Raw genomic sequence first — 22,507 nt, forward strand, 5'->3', positions numbered from 1 at the left:
AAGGCAATCAGGTTGGTCTGACATGATCTCCCCCTAATAAATCCATGCTGATTGCCCCTGAGCATCATTTCTGATGCCGGCCCATCACAAATGTGCTCCTTGATGATCTTCTCAAAGAGTTTCCCCAGGATTGAGGTAAGACTGATGGGCCTATAGTTTCCATATGTCTTATTCAGATGGACTCCGCTAATCTATCCTTGTGGTTGGTTCCCATCAGTATGTTTGCCCAATGTAGGCCATGTGTTTTATAGTCACGTTCAATGTTGGCTCCATTTAATCAACTTCATAGTTGGTTTCCATTGCTAAGCACATGCCAATTTTCACAGCAGTTTAATGATAGACAATGTAGTTAGTGAGATTTCCTTATATGTGATTATAAGACACAAAGCTTTTTTTCCCCCCACACCAACTGGAGGGAAAACCTTAGCTTGTATTCAAGTAAATACAGTATGTTGCGTGTTTTGGACTTGCTTACAGAAGCCATTTTCTTTGCTATTGCCACAAATAAGGTGGGTTTTTAAAATTATTTTGTCTTAAAAACTGGAAAGAACATGTAAAATAAAGGTGCAACAATATATTGGTCATATATTGGATCGGCACCGATAAAAGGAAAATTAACATTCTCAGCTTTTTTGGCTGGTATAGCCAATAACCTCACCGATAAATGCTGTGTGTATGCGCACAGCCACAACATGCACATGGCCAGGAATGCAGCCTGATAGCTTGAAGAGCAGTGCCCTGCAAGTAAGTCTGTAGAGGGGAAGGGGCACGGGGGAGAGAAGAGGCATGGCAGGGCAGATCAAGGCCCCCATGATGAGGCAGGGAGTGGGGCAGGGGCGGGAGTAGGTGCTGCCCAGCCAGGGTGGTGAATGGGACCCCAGGGCCAGGAGCGGGATGGAGCCACGGGCAGTTCATCCAGGGGGCGTGGGAGGGAGGGGGGGGTATAAGGAGAGGGGTCACCTCCCTGCACTGTGTGCACCCTCGGAGCAGGCATGGGGGGGCATGTGTCCTTCCAGACTTGTGTGCAGGATGGAGGCAGGCTGTCTGCTGTGGGCTTGGGGCTGCGCCAGCTTCTTCCCAGTGGAGGGACTTGGAACTGGGTTGGCTCAGCTGTGTGGGGCAGGTGGCAGTGGCAGTGTCAGGGGTGATTATGGGGATGTGGGCTGTAGGAAATTTCAGGGTAGCTAAAGCCTCCAAGCCCTTCTTAGTGCTGTCCCTGCTCAGAGCACTCTGCTATGCTGCCTTTCTCTCAGGGACCCCACGCTGTAGGGCGGGCTGGAGGTGCATGACTGGTGCAGGGCTCCTGAGGGAAAGGCAGCAGAGCAGAGTGCCCCGAGCAAGGGAGGCACTTGGGGGGGGAGGGCTTAGAGGGCTACAGCCACCCCAAAATTCACCTTAGCCCCCCCCATAGCCACTCCTCCCTGTGCCACCACTGCTGCCCACCCTGCACAGCTGAGCCTGCCCTGCTCCCAGACCCACACTGGGAAGAAGCTGGCACAGCCCCTGGCCTCTGCCCATAGCAGGCAGCCTGCCTCAGCCCCATGCACAAATCTGGGGGGGAACATTTCCCCATGCCTCCCTGGAAGTGTGTGTAGCAGCAGGGAGCCACTCCATCTCCCCCCTCCTCAGGCTCTCCCCTCACCACCTGGATGAGCAGCCTGTGGGTCTGTCCTTCAACCTGCCTCAGGGTCCCATTCACCTCCCTGGCTAGGCAGCATCTGCCCCTGTCCCTACTCCAGTCCCTCCCTCCATCTGCAACCCCACACCCCTTCCCTCCCTCACTCCTCTTCTCCCACACAGATTAACCTGCAGGGTACTGCTCTCCACACTGACCGGCTGCATTCCTGTAAATCGGCTATCAGATCAGTATGAGCCAATATGGCTGGTTGGTAATCAGCTAATGGTGTCAGGCAAGAAAATCTTTATTGGTGCACCCCTAAAAACAAATCCTACGCTAATGCACAACAATAAAACTGCAAAGCCAGACAAAAATAATCCATGGCTTAGGAAGAGTTAAGGGCCCAATCCTATACTTCTTCCTCCAGACAAAACCATTGAACTTGGGGCCCTGGTTCTGAAAGGCATATTAGTATGCCCATGCTGCACATATGCATTGTGGTATTTTTAATGACTCTTCAGTCTATTAAAACTAACTTTTGAATTTTCCAATGTTTGCACTGGAGAGTATAATTTTAATATTACACTGAGTTTACAAAGCAGCTGTACATTTTTGCCTTTTTCCAAGGAGTGCACAACCATACAACAGACAGTACTGCTTTATTCCCGTTCATGGCTTTACTTCAATTCAAACAACATTAACAAAACACAAATCTTAGTCTAAACTTTTCCCTGCCCCGTATGTGTCAGTTTCTTGGGTTTTTTGTATCTCTGGCTCCCTCTCCTTCTAAGAAATAACACAAATGCCAACAGCAAAATACAATAAAGATAACTAAGTGAAACTAAAAGGCCTCTGGACTAATCCAAAAGAGGAGGAAGACAATGTCATTTACTTTTGAACGATTTATTATATAATAAATAGGGCATACTGGGTCATTAAAGACGTATCAATTTTGAATCAACAATGTTTACATTCAGAAACTCGCTGATTAAAAGTAACTCAACAGCAATAAGGTTTATTAAGTAAAATTTATGCAGCTTTGTTCTTCTGAATGTTCCAAACTCACTGATCCTTTAATTTTACTGGGATCTGGCAACATGATAAAGAGAAAGGATATCAGCACAGCCACAGACTTATCTTTATTATGTACACAGTTTTGTACGCAGCCAATTTTTAAAAACATTGAGGACATACTCTTTGATATGGTTACTATCATTTTGCAGAATTTTTGGGTATTATAGGACTTCTTCACCTACTCATAACCTGGCCAGAAGGGAATTATAAAAAGGCTACTATTGTTTAAATCAGGGGTTTTCAACCTTATTAAATAAGTGTACCCCCGGCAGCCTTTTTAGTAAACGTACCCTGGGAGCAGGGGTGGCAGGGAGTGGCCAGATGTGAAGCAGGAGCATGGCAAGTGGCGGAGTGGTGGCAGCGCAGTGTCTATGTGGCCTTGCTCTCGCCCTGCCCCAGCTCTGCTCCTGTAAGGCAGCGATGTGGGGTGGCGGTGCTCTGTCCCCACGTGCCCCCAGGGACCTATCAAAGTATCCCTGATTGACAACCCCTGCTTTAAGTAGTTGATCAAAAAAATACTTTGCACTTTAAGATCTTTGGATGAAGGAAACTCTCAGAGCTTTATAAATACGACATACTCATAGTAAACTGACATTTGAGGTTTAAGAAATGGCCAGTTTGTATTATGTCACTGCTCACACATTTATCAAAAATAATATTTATATACAAAATATCTTTAAGCAAAAAACTTACTGTTGGAGTGCCAGTTTGAAGGGCAGAAGCCTTTCAGAGGCAATAATTCAACTTCATTGTTAGCTGATGGTCCAAAGAAAGCACTGCATGCAATGAAAGTTTCCAGGGGTTCAAAGTTGAGTGTCTTTGAAACAACCCAAAGATCATCTGTCACAATAATACACCCATTAATTTCATTTTTCTACACTTCTGCTACTGTAGATTTTAAAGTAATAATCAGTGTTTATTATTTTGCAAATTAAACCTTTAGAACAAAAAATTTAAGTACCAATTAAAATAAAGGGGATAATTACAAAGCTTTAAAAGATTTGTTAGTATAGTCATTTAAAAGGGAGTAACCAAATAATTCCATTAGAGCTACCACAAATAACATCAAGTACAGAACTAATGTGCTAAAGTTTCTTCCCTGTGGCTTTAGTATTTAGTGACTTATGACTCATCTAAAGTGTTAATGCTTTTCAGGCTATTTGGAGTTCAGATGAATTGTTAAAAGGAGCAGTTCTCATTGCCAACCACAAAATCATAAACAAATTATACTTAACTACTATTTTGCTAAAGCACTAAAAAGATAGCAAATGCTCAAAACAGGACTTCAGTTGATCGTACGCTAGTCTAAAATGGCAATCCATAAATCCCTCTGCTCACTTGGAGGCCTTCCTACAACGGAGTTCTGGGTTCAGATTTATTCCAGGTTTTTTTTCCAATGATGACTACGAAATGCATGAACAATGGCAGACAGCAGGGACTAGAATCCAGGATTCCCCAGGTATGAAGTCACACTGTCCACCCTTCACCTCCTAGCGATCTCTTTCATGCAGTGTTCGGGGCTTACCCAAGCACGCAGGTCTTGAGACAGAAAGTCCACCAAGGGCAATACCCAAATTCCCTGTTCCTGGTATCTAATGTTTCTTGCATCCCACTTTTTCTGTCTCAGCTGCTCTTAGGAGACGACCTAAAACAACCACTCTCTCTCTCCAATCTCTCAGTTCTAATCCTCAAAGGGAATTTACAAAACACCTGTCATAGACAAGCCTATGAACTTCACTTCATAAATCTACTGGATACAAAAAAAAAAATCACAGACTAAATACAGACATTGGATTTATGGCACATTATAACCTGCTTGCCATCTGATAACCCCGGGTAACCTCTCTACATTTTACCAGCTACAGTCTATCACCAGGTCAACATTTCTCCCTTCCCTCTGCCACACACCTACCTGTCTCACCTATAATCTCCCATTGCCTCTGATCCTCACTGCAAAGAAAATGCAGAATTCATCTGCATTTTCAGACCTGTGCTTTGCATATTGGTTTCTATTCTACCCAGGAGAATACAAAACACCAGAAGACTCTCTCTATGCCTGAAAAAGGGTGTTTGTGCCCAAAAGCTTGCAAAGGACAAGTTTTCCAACTATTTAGTTGGTCTAATAAAAGATATTGCATTTACCCAAAAAACCTTATCTGCCTTAGGAGACAAGTAATCCACACACCAATTCTTAAAATGGCCTCCTAAGGAACCTGGGATACATCTCAGTGCCATGTTCAAGAAATAAAGAACACAATGGGGACAGCTTTGGTTCAGGCTAAATGAGGAGCTCATATAGCACTGGCTGGTTCAGGGGGATTTCAAGGTCAATCCTAAACTTACCAGTGAGATGCTCAGATTTACTTACCTTTGCTGTACATGGAGGAGTGCTCCTTTCTGCTCAGTTTAAGATATATTTTGTTTTTAGAATCACCATCAACTCTAGCATGTAACATCATAAATTTCTTTAGCTTACTAAACTGTTTTCTTTGAACATCAAAGGCTTTTCTGTTAAAAAAGATCAAGAAACAACATTTAAGCAAAACAAAACAGAAAGGCAGAATTCTGATTCACCGCAGAAATAAGGATTCAACACTTATCAGGAATAGCAAAACATTTTAAATGTGTTAATGTTCTTGCAGACTTTTCCCTGACAAGCACTATTTATAAACAAATGCATTTAAACTAAATATTTTGTTGATATTTAGCCAACCTCAGATTGCTCCTCTTCCTCCCTCAACTTAGCAATTGGTGTAAGAGCTATCAAATCCTCCTCTCTGCTACTAATACTGCTGCTGAATACGAAAAAGTTAAGATGTTGAGAATGCAAATATTTAAGATTAAATGTGTTTCTTTTCTACTATCCAGTTTCAATAGGAAGCTACATATGATGTACTGCACCTAATTTTTAAAGATGCTCAGAAAGTTTAATTAAATTTTGCAGTTTCTATAAAAACAGAAAAATATTTTTCATAAAACTGTTTACAGATTATCCCTACTAATTTTATTACTCCCTATAAGAACAGAACAGAAATTTTATTTCTGTGTAGTTATATTTTAACTACACAGAAATCATGAACATCATCAGTAATCTGTGCTGCTACCTATAGATTTCATAGCATCTTATAATTTATATGATCTTTGATAACTGCCTGTTGAGTTCTGAAGGGTTTCAAGGAAAGAACAAGAAGAGGATGTCAGAAAATGCTATCACACCATTTTAGATTTAAGTTCATAGTTGAAAGGTTCCATTCAAAACCGTGAGGACTATTTTTTTTAAAGTTAAAACTTAAATTCTGCAGAAATTGATGGCTTAACAACTCCCTCTCCCTTGTTAAAGAAAATTCCCCATTCTCCCCTAAAAAAGGAGTTTCATACGGTAAGAGGTTTTAATCACAACTAACTTACTTCCCAATTAAAATAGTGATTTGAAGGTAAAAATAGGCAACTATCAGTCACCTAATCACTGCTGCCAATTCTTGACTGATGAAGAGGCTATAAAAGTTTTTTGGCTAGTAGAATATTCCATTTTAATGGAGACAACACTTGGAATAGGGCTGTTACATAGAACATTTTAAAGGATAGTAAAATTTTACTTTCTCTATCATAACAGAGATGCTAGGATTAAGATTTGGATGTAAGGCAGTTCACTTCACATTGTCGGTTTGAAAAATCCATGTTCACATTCAGAAGGTTAAAGAGCTCTTAAACTGTAAGAGTTCTTAGAGGGATGGAAATTTAATTTCTGTAGAAAATGCCCAGCTAGTGTCCTTTTCACAGAACATTTCCAACTTGGCATTGCCAAGTGGATTTGTCAAACTCTGTTCAAAAAGCATTCTGAAAAATATTAAGCAATGACAAGTAGTGAAAGCAGGACAGATCAGAAGGGATTTAATTAAGACAACATTACATAGAGTACCTGGTGCCTGCGACCTGATCTTGTTTTCTTCAACTATCATAAGAAACCAGTACCTGAAATACCACTGCTGTAACTATCTGTCAGACAGCTCACTTTTAAACTGCTACACAAAATCATTAACACAACCTAAACGGAGTTCCAAATTCTTTTATGGTACTATTTCACTGAAGTGTATGGAGTTACAGCAGCAAACTTGCAGCTGGACATTTAGAAATATTATATTTCATATGACATTATGAGTTGGACATATTTTCAATATACCTCACCAAAAGCTGGCATTCCTCATAGAGGAAAATCCTCTGACTTCTGAGGTAAGCTCCAATACTTTTTATATCGTGAAGCACTACATTGGGTCTGGAATTTTTTTGTCCTGGGTTAACTTCTTCTACCCACTTGAAAAATGTACACTGGTCAGCTTTTGGGGCATCACAGGTATAAAAAAAACGACCCTAGAACAGAGAGAAGCCATCAAAACTTACTTAAATAAGTGCCAATGCAAAGAAGCTAGCCCTACTTAGACACTATGTAAATAATAAGAGAATAAATCTGTTTTTATGAATGTCCATGAGTTTGCCGGAAAACCAAGAAGCCGCAGAAAATCAGTTTATTTTTGTAACTGCATCCTGACTGCTAATTAACTATCATAGTATTCAAAAAGAAATTTAGATATGCAAATCCCAATTTACATACATACATACATATGAATATAATATACAGGTTTCCCTTGCTTTATGTGGTACATGCGTTCCTAGAAAATGGTGCGTAACTCAAATTCACGTAAAAGGAACCCACTTAACAATGTAACAAACAGGGATATTCCAAGACCTTGACTGTACCAACCCCCCAGACCCATTTCCACCACTTTTGGCAACTACAGAAATGTGCGTCACAGACAATGAGCGAGGCGCACAGATCCACACAGGAAACTAGTTTGGTGCGCTTCACTGCCACAACGCACTGCACAAAGCAACTGACTGTTGGCTTCTGCCACACCGATCGCATAAAAGAGTGAATTCACCTTGCAAATAACACATTTTTGGTATAAAGAGAGTCATCACATGTGAATTCTCACATACAGAACCTGCATAAAGTGAGGGAAACCAGTATAAATATTATGTATTACACACACAGATGTTCATAGACGGAAAAGATCTCTCAGAATATCAAATTAATATCAGGTATTAACACTGATATCAGCAGATTAGAAATTATATAGCTGTATATAATTACTAGCATCTTATATAATTGTAAAATACACAGAACCATCCTGAATATAATCCAAGCATCATGTGAATAAATCACCAAAACTTTAAATAAACAAGCAACAAACAGTACCTTATTTTTACCTTCTTTTTTAACCATAACAAGCTTTGCAGGTTGCTTGTGATTGCAGAGAGGAACACAGTTTTCTTCACTTTCTCCTTGGCCATTTTCCACTGAAGTGTAAAATGATATGTCCACTTTCAAAAGAGCCTTATGTAGCCTTTCTGACAGCTCAAAAAGCAGTATGTTTAAGTGTTCTCCATATGAAAAGAGAGAGAATTTAGGATTACCTTAAAATACTTACATATGTATAACAGTTAAGCAAACACACGCTTCATGGGTACTTTTGCTTCTAAATCAATAGTGCCATTTTTTCCAAGGCATTTGGACCTAGCCTCTGAAAGTAACTAAATATCTTCAAGATGCAAAATTCATAACTTGCATATGCACACTCACGAGTTTCAACTCCCGTATTTCCACAAAACCCCCCACTTAAATTATCTGCACATTAAAAACCAGAGTTGCAAATACTGATAATTAAAGTAGATCTAAAAAAAAGCGTGACACAGGCTGCGGGCTAGGTAACTGCTAGGGACCAACTTAAATCGTGCTTTCACAATTTTTGCAGAAACCACAAGAAGTGGTGGTTATTGTGATTGCTGCAAAAACTGGCATTTGCCCTCCTCCCCCACTGGGGCACCTCTACCAATCAGTAGAAAGTGGTGGGATCACACAAAAGGCAGCCCTCTCAGCCAATTAGTAACGAGGGGCAGGGCCACCATGAAATGCCTGCAAAAGTGGCTGTGTAAGCGGGCTGCAAAAAAACTCTTAATCACACCCCAATTTAGGTAGGTTCTGAGTAACTGCATAGAGGTGAATTTCACATTCAGGCTCCTTTTAAACAATTCAGATCAGTCTAAACAGCAATCAGTTTTAGCAAGCCTTGGGTTCAAATAACTAAGATGCATACAAACAACATACCACCACTGTGTCTTTATTTTGTAAAACTTCAGAAAAATATTAAAATATCAAAACCTACTGACAGCTTATAGTAATTTCTGAATAAATTGTTAATCGTACCTGTCAAAGCAGCTGTAAAGATCTGTTTGTAATGAGCATGAGACTGAAATGCAGTGGGTATAAATATTTTTCTTTGAGGAAAATTAGCATATTTTACTTTCCTCCCTGTGGGAAAAGAAAGCTCAGAGATTGATATCTCCTGCAAAGTAATAAAATAAGGCATTAAAAACCTATGCTAAATCCCGATGTCTTAATTCTGTGTTAAAACAAATAATCATGAATTAAAGGAATTTTGATTCCTGATCCATAACTGTTTGGCATGCAAAAAATTACCCACTTCCTTTTTGAAAAATATTATGCTCAGTTAATATATACAAGTAAGAATATCAGGGACTGATTTTACAGCCATTCTATGAGGACTCACAAATAAATTGTTTGTTAGCCTAACTCTTAATTTAAGATCAGAAGCTCAGTTCACATACATGATCAATTCACTGACTTTTAAGGACTGCTCATATGTGCAACATGAAACAAGTGCAAGTTTGCAGCATTTTATATTATGATATGAACTTACAGGATGCCAGAGAGAGTAAAATACAAATGAGCTAAATAAAGTCTATGAAAAACATAATTGTTAATTTTAAGGCTTTAAGCTGAATTTAAATAGTGCATAAGTATGGTGTTCAAGTCCTTTACACTCTGATTATACCTAACTAATTATACCTAACTCATGATTAGCACCATTTCTGCACAGAGGTTAAAGCAGAATTCTAGCAAACTAAGCAAGTAATGTGGCATTCTGAAATGCACACTGGACTGGGACTCAGGACATAAGGTTTTCATTGTCAGTTTTGCCACATGCCCAGTGACTTTGGACAAGTCACTTCCTCTGTGTCTCAGCTTCCTGTCAAATGAGGATAATGTGACTTTGTAAAGCACTGATAGCTAATGAGACACCCTGTACGAGCACAGATACTAAAAGCAGAAATAACGCTGAAATCTAGCATATCAGGTTTATGCCTGGAAATAACATTTTTCTCAAACTTTTAAAAATACATATTTAATATTCAGAATTCAGTTTTTGTTTCAGTTTTCAAATCTGCTCTTCAGTTCTTTGTATTCAAGAACAGAATATTAAATTCTAAAAACTAACAACTGCATTTTGAAGTAACATTTTCTAAACCTTAATAACCTCATTAACATAACTAGTGTATGAACAAACATTACAAATGCTAATAAACTTATCAAAAGGAGGTTCCAACTTAAAAAGCTCATTTTGATTTTACATTATATCCCATTCTCCCCCCGCCTTTCTGCATGAAAGCTACACAAAAGTAATAAAACAGTAACTGGTTATAAAGGGAAATCATCAAGTTTACTCTGTATTTGACAACTCTACATTCAGAGAATGAAAAAACCAATCATACTTTTTAAAGATAGAACTCTTGAGTTGTAATAATCATATTACTTGTTACAGTAGTGGGTAAGAAAGTACAGATCAAAGTGTAATTTATAGTTAACTACGTTAATATAACATCGTTGTCAAATAGTATTAAATCAGCCATTATGATATATCAGGTTAATGTTTTTGTTTTTTAAACTGCTTTAAACAAAAAATAACTGAAAGTGTCTTTCTTTTCTGAAGAGAAAATTCATTTACAAATCAATTTGAAAAGTCAAAACAGAGTAAAAGCAGAAAATCTGGAGAGTTAAATGTTTAAAGACCATCTGAAATACATTTACCAAATCTATAGATTCACCTATTATATGTAAAAATATTCATATTTCTATGAATGGGATACATGTAAAATTACATGTCATTCCTGTGCCTATAGTAGTGGTTCTCAAACTTTTTTGGACCAGGAACCATTTGTAAACATCAATGGTCAGTCTGGACCCACTGCCTCCCAGCCCCACAGTGTGTGGGTTAGAGGGTGGGTGTCTGGGGTTGGGGGGAAGCAGCCCCTTGAGAGCTGGAACTCTGCCAGCCTGCAAGGGAAAAGCCATGATTTCCCATGTTTTTCTCCTTTAAAAGGAGAATCCATTTTTAAAGGTTGTTCATGACCTTTTCATATAATCTTGTGACCCACAGGTTGAGAAATGCTGGCCTAGAGTATTACCTTTACTTATGTGTACAAATGCAGTTGTAACATTTGTAGCATGATTAGGTCCCTGACAGATGTTACACTTAAGATGCAATTAAAGGGTTAATCACATTTTAAGTAGTGACTTGGTCTCACGTTCATTCAATTAATGGTATGATAAAACAAGCAATAAGTCACAAAGTTATTGCACATATTTTGAGTAATATGTGCAATAACTTTGTGGCTGGTTCCTATAAGGCTTTTAATTGAACATACCCCTCCTGCAGGTCAGCTTTGATAGCAGAGAGAGGTCCCTCAAGACCCTCTGAGTCAAGATACAAGAAGGCTCAGGAGAGGGAAACCTGATGGTGGGGAGTCTACTATAAACCTCCCTCCCAAGAAGAGGAGAGTGATCAGGCATTCTCCAGGGAATTGACTGAGGCAGCAGGAACCAAAGACCCGATTGTCATGGGTGACTACCCTGACATCTGTTGAGAGGACCATTCGGCCAGCTCCAGCAAGTCAGCCAATTTCTTGGCAGCTATTGATGACCTGTTCCTGTCACAGGTTGTGGAAGAACCAGCTAGGTGTAAAGCCAATCTGGACTTAGTGCTTACCAAAGGGGAGGAAATGATAGGGGACCTGAAGATTGGAGGTACTCTGGGTGACAGTGATCACGATCCGATTAGGTTAGCCTTCTGGTGGATGGTGAGGATCCTAATTAGTAGAACAGAAGTCCTAGATTTCAGAAGGGCAGACTTCAAGAAACTCAGGAGGCTAGTTAGAAAGGCCCTCTGTGACTAGTGACTGGATGATTAGGGAGTTCAGGAACAATGGTGCCTCTTCAAGGGAGCAATTCTCACTGCCCAAAAAGAGGCCATTCCTATGTGATCAAAGAACAGGAAAGGAGCCAAGAGACCCACCTGCTCAACAGGGACATTAGAGAACTTTTGAAAAAGAAAAGATGCATATAATCAATGGAAAGAAGGTTCAGCAACCAGAAAAGAGTTTATTTATATAACCAGGGTCTGCAGGTATGAGATATGGAAAGCCAAGGCAGGGATGGAGATCAGGCTGGCATCAGAAATAAAAAGACAACAAAAAGTCCTTCACTGTGGGACCCCTACTAGATATGGAGGGACAGCCCACAGTTGACTCTCACGAAAAGGCTGAGCTCCTAAATGAATACTTCACATTGGTATTCCAGAAGGTTAACAGGAGCTGTGCACCCATCCAGAAACCCAGACAACACCGGGAAGCCTACAGACAACATGAAATCAATCCCGAACAGGTGACGGTCCCTCTTAGAACAAGTGGACATTTTCAAGTTCGTTGGGCCAGATGACCTACAAGCAAGAGTCCTGAAAGAACTGACTGAATTTGTAGCAGGGCCCTTGGCGAAGATTTTCAAAACGTCATGGAACTCAGGGGCAATGAAGATCATGCTTGACAAACCTGGTGTCCTTTTACGACCAGGTAACTAACCAGATCAAGGGTGAAGAGGTAGGCATCATTTACTTATATTTCAGTAAGGCCTTTGATTCTGTTTCCCATGAAATTCTCTCAGCCAAACCGGAGGGTACTGGCGTGGACCAGCCGACAGTGAGGTGGGTGGATAACTGGTTTAGAGGCCGGTCCAGAGAGTTGTAATTGATGGGATGGCCTGATGGGATGGCCGCATCCTAGAGGACTGTCCCCAGCAGTGTCCCACAGGGATCGGTGCTTGGACCTGTGCTCTTTAACATATTAATTAGCGACTTGGATGAGGGGGTGGAATGCTCTATGATTAAGTTTGCCGATGATACCGAGCTGTGGGGAAATGCAGGCACACCAGAGGACAGGGTAAAGATCCAGGATGACCTTGACAGACTGGTTCTATGGGCTGATCAGAATCAGATGAGGTTCATCAAGGTAAAGTACTGGGGCCTTCACCTGGGTAGAAAGAACCTTCACCACAACTGTAGGATAGGTGGTAGCCCACTGGCTGGCATGGCATCTGAACAGGACCTGAGGGTCACAACTGACCAGAAAATGTAAATGAGCCAACAGTGCAAGGAAGTCACCAGGAAGGCAAACAGAACTCTGGTGTGCATCAGCCGATGTGTTGCCAACAGATCCAAGGAGGTGCTTCTCCCTCTCAACTAAGCATTAGTGAGGCTGGAACTGGAGTACTGTGCCCAGTTTTGGGTGCCACACCTCAAGAAGGATGCAAATAAACTCGAGAGGGTGCAGAGAAGGGCCACTCATGTGATTAGGGGCCTGGAGCATAGGCCCTATGAGGAGAGACTCCGGGAGCTGGTCTTGTTCAGTCTGGGTAAGAGGAGGCTGCAAGGTGACTTGATAGCCACCTACAAATATGTCAGTGGAGAACACCAGTATCTGGGAGAGCAACTCTTCAGGAATGCACCCGTTTGGATGGTGAGGACCACTGGTCACAAACTAATAGAGGGAAGATTTAGGCTGGACTTAAGGAAGAACTACTTCTCCATAAGAGTAACTAGAACCTGGAACACTCCCAGCAGAGGTGGTACAGTCAATATCCTTGGAGGTGTTCAAGAGGAGGCTGGATAAGCATCTAGTTGAGCTCACTTGAGCTCATTAACCTCCTGCCTATGGCAGGGGACAGGACTTGATGATCTTACAGGTCTCTTCCAGTCCATTGACTCTGACTCTATATCACCAGTGCCAAGCCTCTGCAGCACACAGGAGCTTTTCAAGACTCCTGTGTGCTCCACAGGCTGGGAGCCATGTCAGCTAATCAAAGTTGCCAGACAAGGGAGTGCACCATGCCTGCCGGAGGCTGGAACTCAAATCGGCTCTCAGTAATCCCAGCTGCAGCAGCATATGGTTGCACTTCCCAAGTTGAGAACCAAGCTTGTTGCTTATTGGTGCAGGGGGAGCCAGGGATTGGGCTTCCCATTTACCAGCAATATGATACAATGGGATTAGATGCAGGATCCCACAACTGTGTGTCCTGCCATGTACATGCGACATGGCAAAAAGCTTGACTTGGGATCCCGCATCAGATCCTATTGCACCTTTACTTTAATGTTGGTCAGGGACTTTAGGATGACCACATTTTGAAAAATAATTCTGCCAAATACAGGCTGGACATTAGTGGCATAGATTACTTCTCTTCATGTCAATCAGCAACAATATTCAAATTATACACAACTATAGCTGGCAGTGGATGCCAAGAATCAGAGTTAGAAAAGATTTAGTCACAGTAAAAAAAAAAAATTGCACTATAAGCTGTCACTATGTGACAGGCCCAGTTCTGTAGTTGGGTATTTTTTCTGCTATTAAGCATATAGAATTATTGCTTGGCATTTATATATATAATATTCCCCAGATCATACACATACAGTGAAGGTGCCTAGTAAAATGATTTTCCATCAAAAATAAATATATCGCCCATTACCCATGAAAATTTCTATACCATGATAGTTTTTAAACATTATTGGTCTTTTCATCAGTATGATCTGAGCAAGAGAGAAGACTGTCAAGAACGGTGAATTTTCAGGACCATTTTACAAAGGATGCTGCCCTTGACTAGATCTGTTCCTGATAGGACATTCAGACATGCAGGGCCAATGGGGCAAACATGTAGTAAGTATACACAGTCTGCTTGAATAGCTACACACCTGGGTGTCTCCTGTTACAGTATGGCAGCTCAACTGACCTAACACCTTTTGTGTTGCTTCAGGAACTGGAACGTGGTTTAAGTGCAGAGAAAGTTTCTTCCCCTCTGAAACAGAATCTTGGCTACTAAAATTTCCACAGTGTTTACCCAGTATGCTTTTTATCGTCTGCAAATGCACAGAGTCTGAAGAACTTTTATTCAAGGCATCACTCTGACTCTCTCCAGTGCCAGCCGGTGGCATTCCAATGACATTCTCAGCACAGAAGTCATCAGTCACTTTCACATCACCTCTGTTTTGAGTTATCAAATCACATTGAGCTGTGTTTTGATATTTTAGCCACTTGCTTTGTCCATTTTGTGAAGCCACATTAGGGAACACTGGTTGCATAAATGCCTCTCGTCTTTCTTCCATACACTTGCCAGACCCAAAGGTTTCATACTTCCTGTCCTCAGGCCCAAAAGCACTGATGTGAAACACTGCTGATTTGTCATACAAGTTGACTGTTGGAGAACCAAAAGCTTGCTGGACTTCCTCACAGCCAGTCACACCTGAATAAACTTCTGAATCAGGAATCTTCCCAGTGGCAGGAACAGTGACAAGTGGAGTTCTTGTTCTAAGTCTGGAGCAGGGTCTTGACAGGTTGCCATCTCCTGGACAGCTGGACTGCTCTATTCCTGCAAGACAAATATGTCTTTAGCCATCTACTGCACCTGTCCCTGAGATGCAAATCTTAGGCTTCAAGACACAGAGAAAAAAGTTAAAGAAAAAATTCAAATACATTCTTGTGAATCTTGACCTCTCTTGTAATAGCAAGCTCTATGTACTCACTTATCCTGTACATTACCAAGCTAAATCTTACCACTTAATAAGGAATTTCAAATATAATTATTCCACAATTTAAATTTCCACGTTCAAATCCAATTTTCTATAGTGAAATAAAAATATACATTTTTATAAAAAAGTCTCAGTAAACTAGTGCTCTAGTAATGAAACTGTCTATAAATATTGGAAATGCATCATTATATCAGCAATAGGTTTTCAATAAAAAAATACCGCCCTCATTTGTACTGGGGACAATAAAAAAAACAATTTAAAAAAAAGATAAAAGATAAAATAATACAGATATAAAATAAAATATTATCAACCTTTATCAATACCAGGTTTCTGAAACTACAAGCCCCCATTTGTTTAAATTCAGCATAAAGAAGACACTATAGCCAGATGCAACACAAGTTACTCAAAATAGGTTCAAAAGTAACATAAGATGGAGAAAAATTAAGACAACAAATAAAAAATTACTAAGAGTGAGATGTTGGATTCCAGCTTTTGATTTGGTGTAAAGCTTAAGGGAAAAAAAAAAGAGTACAATCCTTGTTTAACAAATCTGTTCACACTAGCAAGGTCTTTTAGCTAATCAGTGCTTAAATGTTATGGATAAATAACATGCATTTAGAAGCTGAAACAAAGAGGCTCTGAAGAAGGGATAGTTGCCAGTACATACACTGAACACCACAGGATTAGGGCTCAGGTATAGCTGGTGTATCCAATGGGCACTGGGGGTCTGGTCTGGGTCAAGGACTTCAAAGCTCTGCTGGAAAAAGTAGAATTAACTGCAATTATAATGTATAATTTCTTACTGGAAAAGAATTCCAAATGTTCTGTATCGCTTGGTAAAGCTCCACATGTCAGCGACTCCTGTTTAGGGATATCTATCATATTTTCTTCACTATTTAAAGTTAAGGAAATAGAATCTGGATTTAATGAAGAGAACGGTTGTGACATCACCTACACACAAAGAAAAAAAAATATGTACAGCTGAGTACTGAAGACAAGAAAAATCTCAAGAATGACTGTTCTTATTATTTTATATCACCTTATCTAATACATTTCTACCAAATTTCAAGAGACATCTAACAAAATATAATATAATCAGATACTAATATTATAGGAGAAAGGCTTAAAATAAGGAGCCTGTTCACACCTTGTTATGTTTCCTTGTAGTCCATTGGGTCAGTTTCAGATTAAAATCTGAAGGAGAAGATTCCATCCATTCTGGAATTTTAGAAGTCATATCCAATATCACTGCTAGATAAAAGGAAAGACAACTTTCAGATAGACTAGTCACAGTGACCATCATTATTTTCATATTTACTTTTACTTACAAGATTTACTGGCATCTGGCTCTTCAATAAAGTCAGACTTTTGAATGTTCTCTTCTGTAATAAAGTTCAGATCATCTTCTGGAAAATTCATTGAGCCTGGGGACTTCAGAAAAAGACAAAAAAAATCATAAAGCTGATAGAATACTCTTTTTCATATCACCATTATTTTCATTTCAAGACCTCACTTCGAAAAAAAATAAGAAATATTTGCAATCTCAATGGGTGTTGGAAAGGAAAAGCCCATTCAAATAGCCTCTTCAGTACTGCCATTGATGTTCTATTGTAAAAATGAAGACGCAGTATAGCATTCCAGCAATCTACTGGCTCATATCAAAAACAGATGAATAAGTCAGAACATCATTTTTTCAAATCTGATTTGGAACTTTGCACGTACTTCAGGATATCAGGACTGGACAGATTTAAATTTTCACTCTTATAAAGAAAATAGAATGACTCAAAAAGCCCTTTATTGTTTTCCTTTATGCGGAATTTATTCATTCAATGCTGCATAATTACAAGCATATTTTAGACTGATCTTTGAAATATATTAAAATAAATTCAGAAATTTCAACTTACAAATCACTACTCATGTGAGCATAGCAAATATTTGTAGGATCATTACTCAACAATGGTTATTCTCAAACTCTGAATAGTTTTCAGTTCCTAGTGATTCTGGTATGATCTATATTTTATGATTAATAGTTAATTCTCCTTAACATCACCATCTGGACAATTATGTTCTTGTATTAAGAGAAGACAAAGCAACTAGAACAAACCTCATTTTACCTGTATGAAGTCACTCAGGATATAACTACTTGAAAACTGGGCTGACAAGTAACTCTCTGTTGTGACACTTTCACGCTCTGAAGTTACTGGATGTTGATTCCATCCTAACAGTGAGTTAGAAGATCTCATCATCATCTCACTAGCTGCTGATCCTTTTATTTGGTGACCTTGAAACTCAACTGGCTACACAATGTATTGCAATTATTATTAAATGTTAAACGAAAGAAAAAACTACTTCGGAAGAATCTACTATCAGAAAACATTTCCTACACATACAAAGGACAATTTTTGGAACTTAGAATAAGGCTGCTAAGAACACTGACAAAAAGCAGCGATGTCTATGCAGCTCAACACCAGTGAACTACACACATTTCTAATTCAACAGAAAATGTCCCTTTCAAATGTTAAGCTATGATTTTGAGATCTCCAATGAAAACTACATACAGATAAGGTGTATTAAGAGCTGGGTACACTAAAAGTGTTTTTTTTGGGGGGGGAGGCGGAGGGGGATTAAGAATGCAATTTAGCATTTTCTTGAAAAAAAACAAACAAACTGTTATTCTGAATTGGCATTACTTAAAAGATTGTACCTTTGGTTGGTAGTCAAAGGTCCCAAGGTTTCCCCGGCTTTGGATCACAGGTAGAATGGGTGTTTCTAGCACAGGTGCCTCCACAGAAGAAGGCTGGATACAAAGCACCAAAAACAAAAACAAAAAAACAAAAGCAAGTTAATCAAGTAGGGTAATCAGCTATTTTATGTACACCAGTTATTTTAGCAGATTGCCTGTTCTGGCTTGCAATCAAGTCCTTCTCCATGCAGAAAGTTCCAAATTCAATATCCAAGTGGAATAGTTCTTAATTTTTTTCTGACAATTTCTGTGTCAGTAGCAAATGCTCTAAATCATGTTCATTGTTTGAAAGTCGGAAAGTCAACAAGCAGGTCATAAATAACATCTCCCATTCAAATGTGACAGGGAGAAATGGAAGAATGTGTTTGGAAAAAAATGGCCACCTCTTTCAGTTTAAGGAAAGAGATAAACTACATCTTTGGGGATGAAAGTGAAGACTGTTAATAGCACCAGATAAAATCAGTATAATGAAGCCAGGCTCCCTGCAAAATACCTCACACAGCCTGCCAATCAACCTCATTTCAGGTCCTAGACCTCTTAAAAGGACCTGGTGTCTAAGCAAGCAGCAAAAGAGAAGTTAAATCATGAAGGAAAAAGCTACACAAAAAAAAACCTGAATAAAGAAAGCTCCAACATGAAAAAGCATCAGGAAAGAAAAATGTCCATCATAATATCACGTATAAGAGAAAATGAGACAACATACCACGGTAGTGAAAATAATACAGTAGCTGGAATAGAAGACACTTAATGTTAGATTCATGTCCACTACAAATGATACCATCTTAAGAACATTTTGAAACCATAATGGTTGACTGTTGCCTTCAGTGGTCCCATATTTTGGCCTGGCCCTTTTTCCATCATGCTATAATACTATGCCAAGAAGGAAGCCGGATCTACCAGTACTGGCCACAAAAATTCAATCAAAGATACCTTCGCTCAGATATAGAAAGGATCATCACAAAGTGGCAGAAACATGAGAAAAAAAGAAATGGGGGACAATGTGAACAATGATAAAAAATATAAATCAGAATGATTGTAGTAAATCATGAGAGCAATGGCTGTTCTCTTTTTATTTAAGGTTTTATAAAATACTCTGCTCTTCCTTTTGGTTTCCCCATTGCCGTTTCCAAACCATATCTTGTTTTCAGGGCCCAATCCTTCATTCCTTACTCAGTTAAAAACTCCTTTTAAATTTTCCACTGAGCTAAATGGGAACTTTTTGAGAAGTTGGGACTGTAAATACTGTTATTTTGCACTACCCAAATATGTTCTGGGCACCTCCAAATACAGAGAAAAGGAACACAGCTACTAAACTGAATGCCTTAAGAGCTACCTTCAGGAAAGAAAACAAGACCAGCAACAAAAACAAGCATATGAATGAGGACTGCATTTCAGTCTTCAGTCAGTCAGCACAATGATGGAACAATATCTTATTTTTAATAGTACAAATGTAAAAGGTGTGCTGAAAACAGGAGCCATATAACAGAACACTAATGTGACACTGTTTTCTTAGGTGATAATGATTTAAGCAGTAAAATTATATCGTTACTGAAGCTGTTCCATACTTCAGCCTTAGTCCTCACATGTGTAAAATGAAGCAAACAAGTCATCCAACTGACCTCATGAAGACTATTCAAGTGCACTGTCAAACATGTATATTAATGGTCCTTAAAGACTTACAAAGAGGCATACAATAAATATGCTAAAAAGAAAGCATCTTCCAGCCACTCTTGTATGTTAAATAAGTGACTGTAAAGGTTTAATATGGCTTATCCAATACCAATAGTGGATGACATAGTGGTTTCCATGAAAAAGCGATGGCACCTTTGCAAATAAAATTCTGAAAATCTTAGATTTGTACAATCTCACCACAGAATAAATATTTTAGTAGCTTTTCAAGTATCAAGTTCTTGACAAGGTTAAAAAATATGCAATATATATTTCACACTTAAATTATTCAGAATTTAAAATGACAATTAGAACTATGATAAAGAGAAGAACTTAATCCCTTTAAGACTTCCTAAAATATCAATACCAGATGCTCCAGACAAAGATGTAAGAAACCCCATAACAAACAATTATGGAATAACTTTCTCAAAGGAAATTTTTTTTTTTATATAAATCTAAACTTTTTAGTGGTAGATTTAGGCTTTTAAACATAAAGGTTTATCTCCTTGCCTTCATTTTATAGTGTAACTAAATATTCTGTTCTATGATAGACTATGATACTCTTAGCCGCATTCATATCACAAGAGCCACAAGTCAACTATGTTTTATGTTCAAGTATGTAAATACATATTTCAGGTTAATATTCCTAAATGACTCCCAACACAACCACTACTGTAACACAAACCATAATTTGAATTCAAGGAGAATTCTGCAAACTTATTTTAAAAGTATGATTACACACATGAAAATGAATTACCCTCAGGTTAGAAGAGTCAAAGTACAAACAAGGTGTTTGCATATCTCCTGAACAAGACACTTCTGCAAACTGCTTCCTAGCTACAAAGAATGAAAAAAGAACACGTTTTAGTTACTATTTTAATTCAAAACATAAAAAGTCTTATTATATAGAAACTGATCTTACAGCCCTTATGTGAGTAGTTGTTCCCTTGAAATCAACAGAACTATACCCTTGAGTAGGAGTAGGTGTTTGGGCCCATTTTTTTCAATTAGCTACATACATAAAAAAATACATGAAATATTTAGTACACAACTTACTGCACACACTTAAGCCAGTAATATGGGTATAAAAAGTTTTCATGACACATAACACCACAGAAGAGGTTGATATATTTTTCGTCATCTTTTGCCCATTTTCAGGAGTCCTTTGGAGCTACTGCAATTTCATTGTAGCAACATTTGTTTTAAAAAGTTTCCTAAGCTATTCAGTAACCACCGACTCTCAACCGGTAATTTTTTTTGGCCCAATGAACAAAATAACTCATACGGGTAAAGTTAAGCATGAGCCTAAGTCTTTTGAAAGATTAGGCCATATAACAATTTCAGTAATGCTAGCAAAGCACATAAATGAACGTCCCACATGAGGAAAAGACAGAAAAATAGCCAAAAGATCCCAGCATTCTGGAACTAAGCCAATGTCAAAGCATTTATCCTTATTTAGTTTTTCTTATTTTAAACAGAGAGAGGTAGTTAATCTTGTTAGATTAAGGTTGTAAACAGGGAATGCCTCTGTGCCACCATAAATATGTGTATGGAGGCACAAAGGCCAGGCAAACAAGACGTCCATGCTCCTTGTAGCACCTCAAATGCCAAAATTTGTGAGCATGACATACCACTATTTTGAAACAGACGCCTGATTCTTTTAAAGTAGGAGGACAGACAACCCAGAGCTACCCATGCTCTCCAGGTGCCAAGGGCAAGCTCTCCCAGAGCTTCAAGGGCCTAACTTTGCACGTCCCAGGAATTCCCATTCCTAGGGCAGGCAGGATTGGGACCCTGAAGGCCCTGGAGCACCTGCATGGGTTCCCTCCCCAACACCTGTAGAAATATACCCTGAGTGTAACCCTGCATGACTGGGCCCTGGCCACTCCAAGGAGCAGTAAGGGCCCGATTCTGCAGAAGAACATGCATTTCATCCACCGAAGTGGATATATCCTGGCACAGCTGGTCCTCTTCATTTGGCCACATCTGTTTCTACTAGGGGTGCACCAATAGAGATTTTTGGGGCCAATACTGATAGCAGATTTTAAAGGAGGCGTATCGGCCAATACTGATCTAATTTCCAATATGCAGTCTGGCAGCTTAAAGAGCAGTGTCCGGCTGGCAAGTCTGTTGTGGTGGAAGGAGAGGGGGAAGGCAGATCAAGGCCACTGTGGTAAGGAAAGGAGTGGGGCTGGGGTAGGCACTACCCAGCTGGGGTGGGGCAAGGCACAGGACACAGCTGCAGCTCATCCCAGGGGGGTGCAGCTCATGACGCTGTGCACACCCCAGGAGGCATGGGGTATGTGTGCCCCCAGATCTGTGCAAGGCAGACTCTTCCCAGCAGGGGCTGAGCTGTACGCAGGGTGGGCTGGCAGCACTGGGAAGGAAGCTATGGGGGGCTGAAACCACCCCAAGATTTGCTGTAGCTCCCCCCAGCACCACCACCCACCTGCCCCAAGTGCAGCCTGGTCCACCCCCTGCTGGGAAGAGCCCAGTGCAGCCCCGGGCCCAGCTTGCAGCGGCAGCAAGCACCACCCCAATCAGATCCGGGGGAACATGCCCTGCATGCCCTCCCATGGTGCACGCAGCGGTGGGAGCTGCCCTCCCTCCCACCCAGCCCTGCACCCCTGGATGAGCTGC

The 22,507-nt window shown here is 39.9% G+C and overlaps 1 protein-coding gene across 3 annotated transcripts in view; it reads right to left on the bottom strand.

The window, feature by feature from the left end:
- Positions 1-22,507, bottom strand: part of ZGRF1 (zinc finger GRF-type containing 1) — a 59,059-nt gene that overhangs the window by 21,711 nt on the left and 14,841 nt on the right. For all 3 annotated transcript variants that reach the window (XM_019521985.1, XM_019521983.1, XM_019521984.1), the window contains 11 exons: positions 20,625-20,704; positions 18,161-18,253; positions 16,785-16,887; positions 16,604-16,707; positions 16,260-16,407; positions 14,623-15,296; positions 8,955-9,093; positions 7,947-8,131; positions 6,873-7,060; positions 5,061-5,200; positions 3,386-3,532 (listed from right to left, as the gene is read on the bottom strand). In XM_019521985.1, coding sequence (XP_019377530.1) covers positions 3,386-3,532; positions 5,061-5,200; positions 6,873-7,060; positions 7,947-8,131; positions 8,955-9,093; positions 14,623-15,296; positions 16,260-16,407; positions 16,604-16,707; positions 16,785-16,887; positions 18,161-18,253; positions 20,625-20,704 — 2,001 coding nt within the window. The remainder of the gene's footprint in view (positions 1-3,385; positions 3,533-5,060; positions 5,201-6,872; positions 7,061-7,946; positions 8,132-8,954; positions 9,094-14,622; positions 15,297-16,259; positions 16,408-16,603; positions 16,708-16,784; positions 16,888-18,160; positions 18,254-20,624; positions 20,705-22,507) is intronic.

Source organism: Gavialis gangeticus, unplaced genomic scaffold (genome assembly GCF_001723915.1).
Source record: "Gavialis gangeticus isolate Ggan-Ray unplaced genomic scaffold, GavGan_comp1, whole genome shotgun sequence".
In the NCBI taxonomy this organism is placed as follows: domain Eukaryota; kingdom Metazoa; phylum Chordata; order Crocodylia; family Gavialidae; genus Gavialis; species Gavialis gangeticus.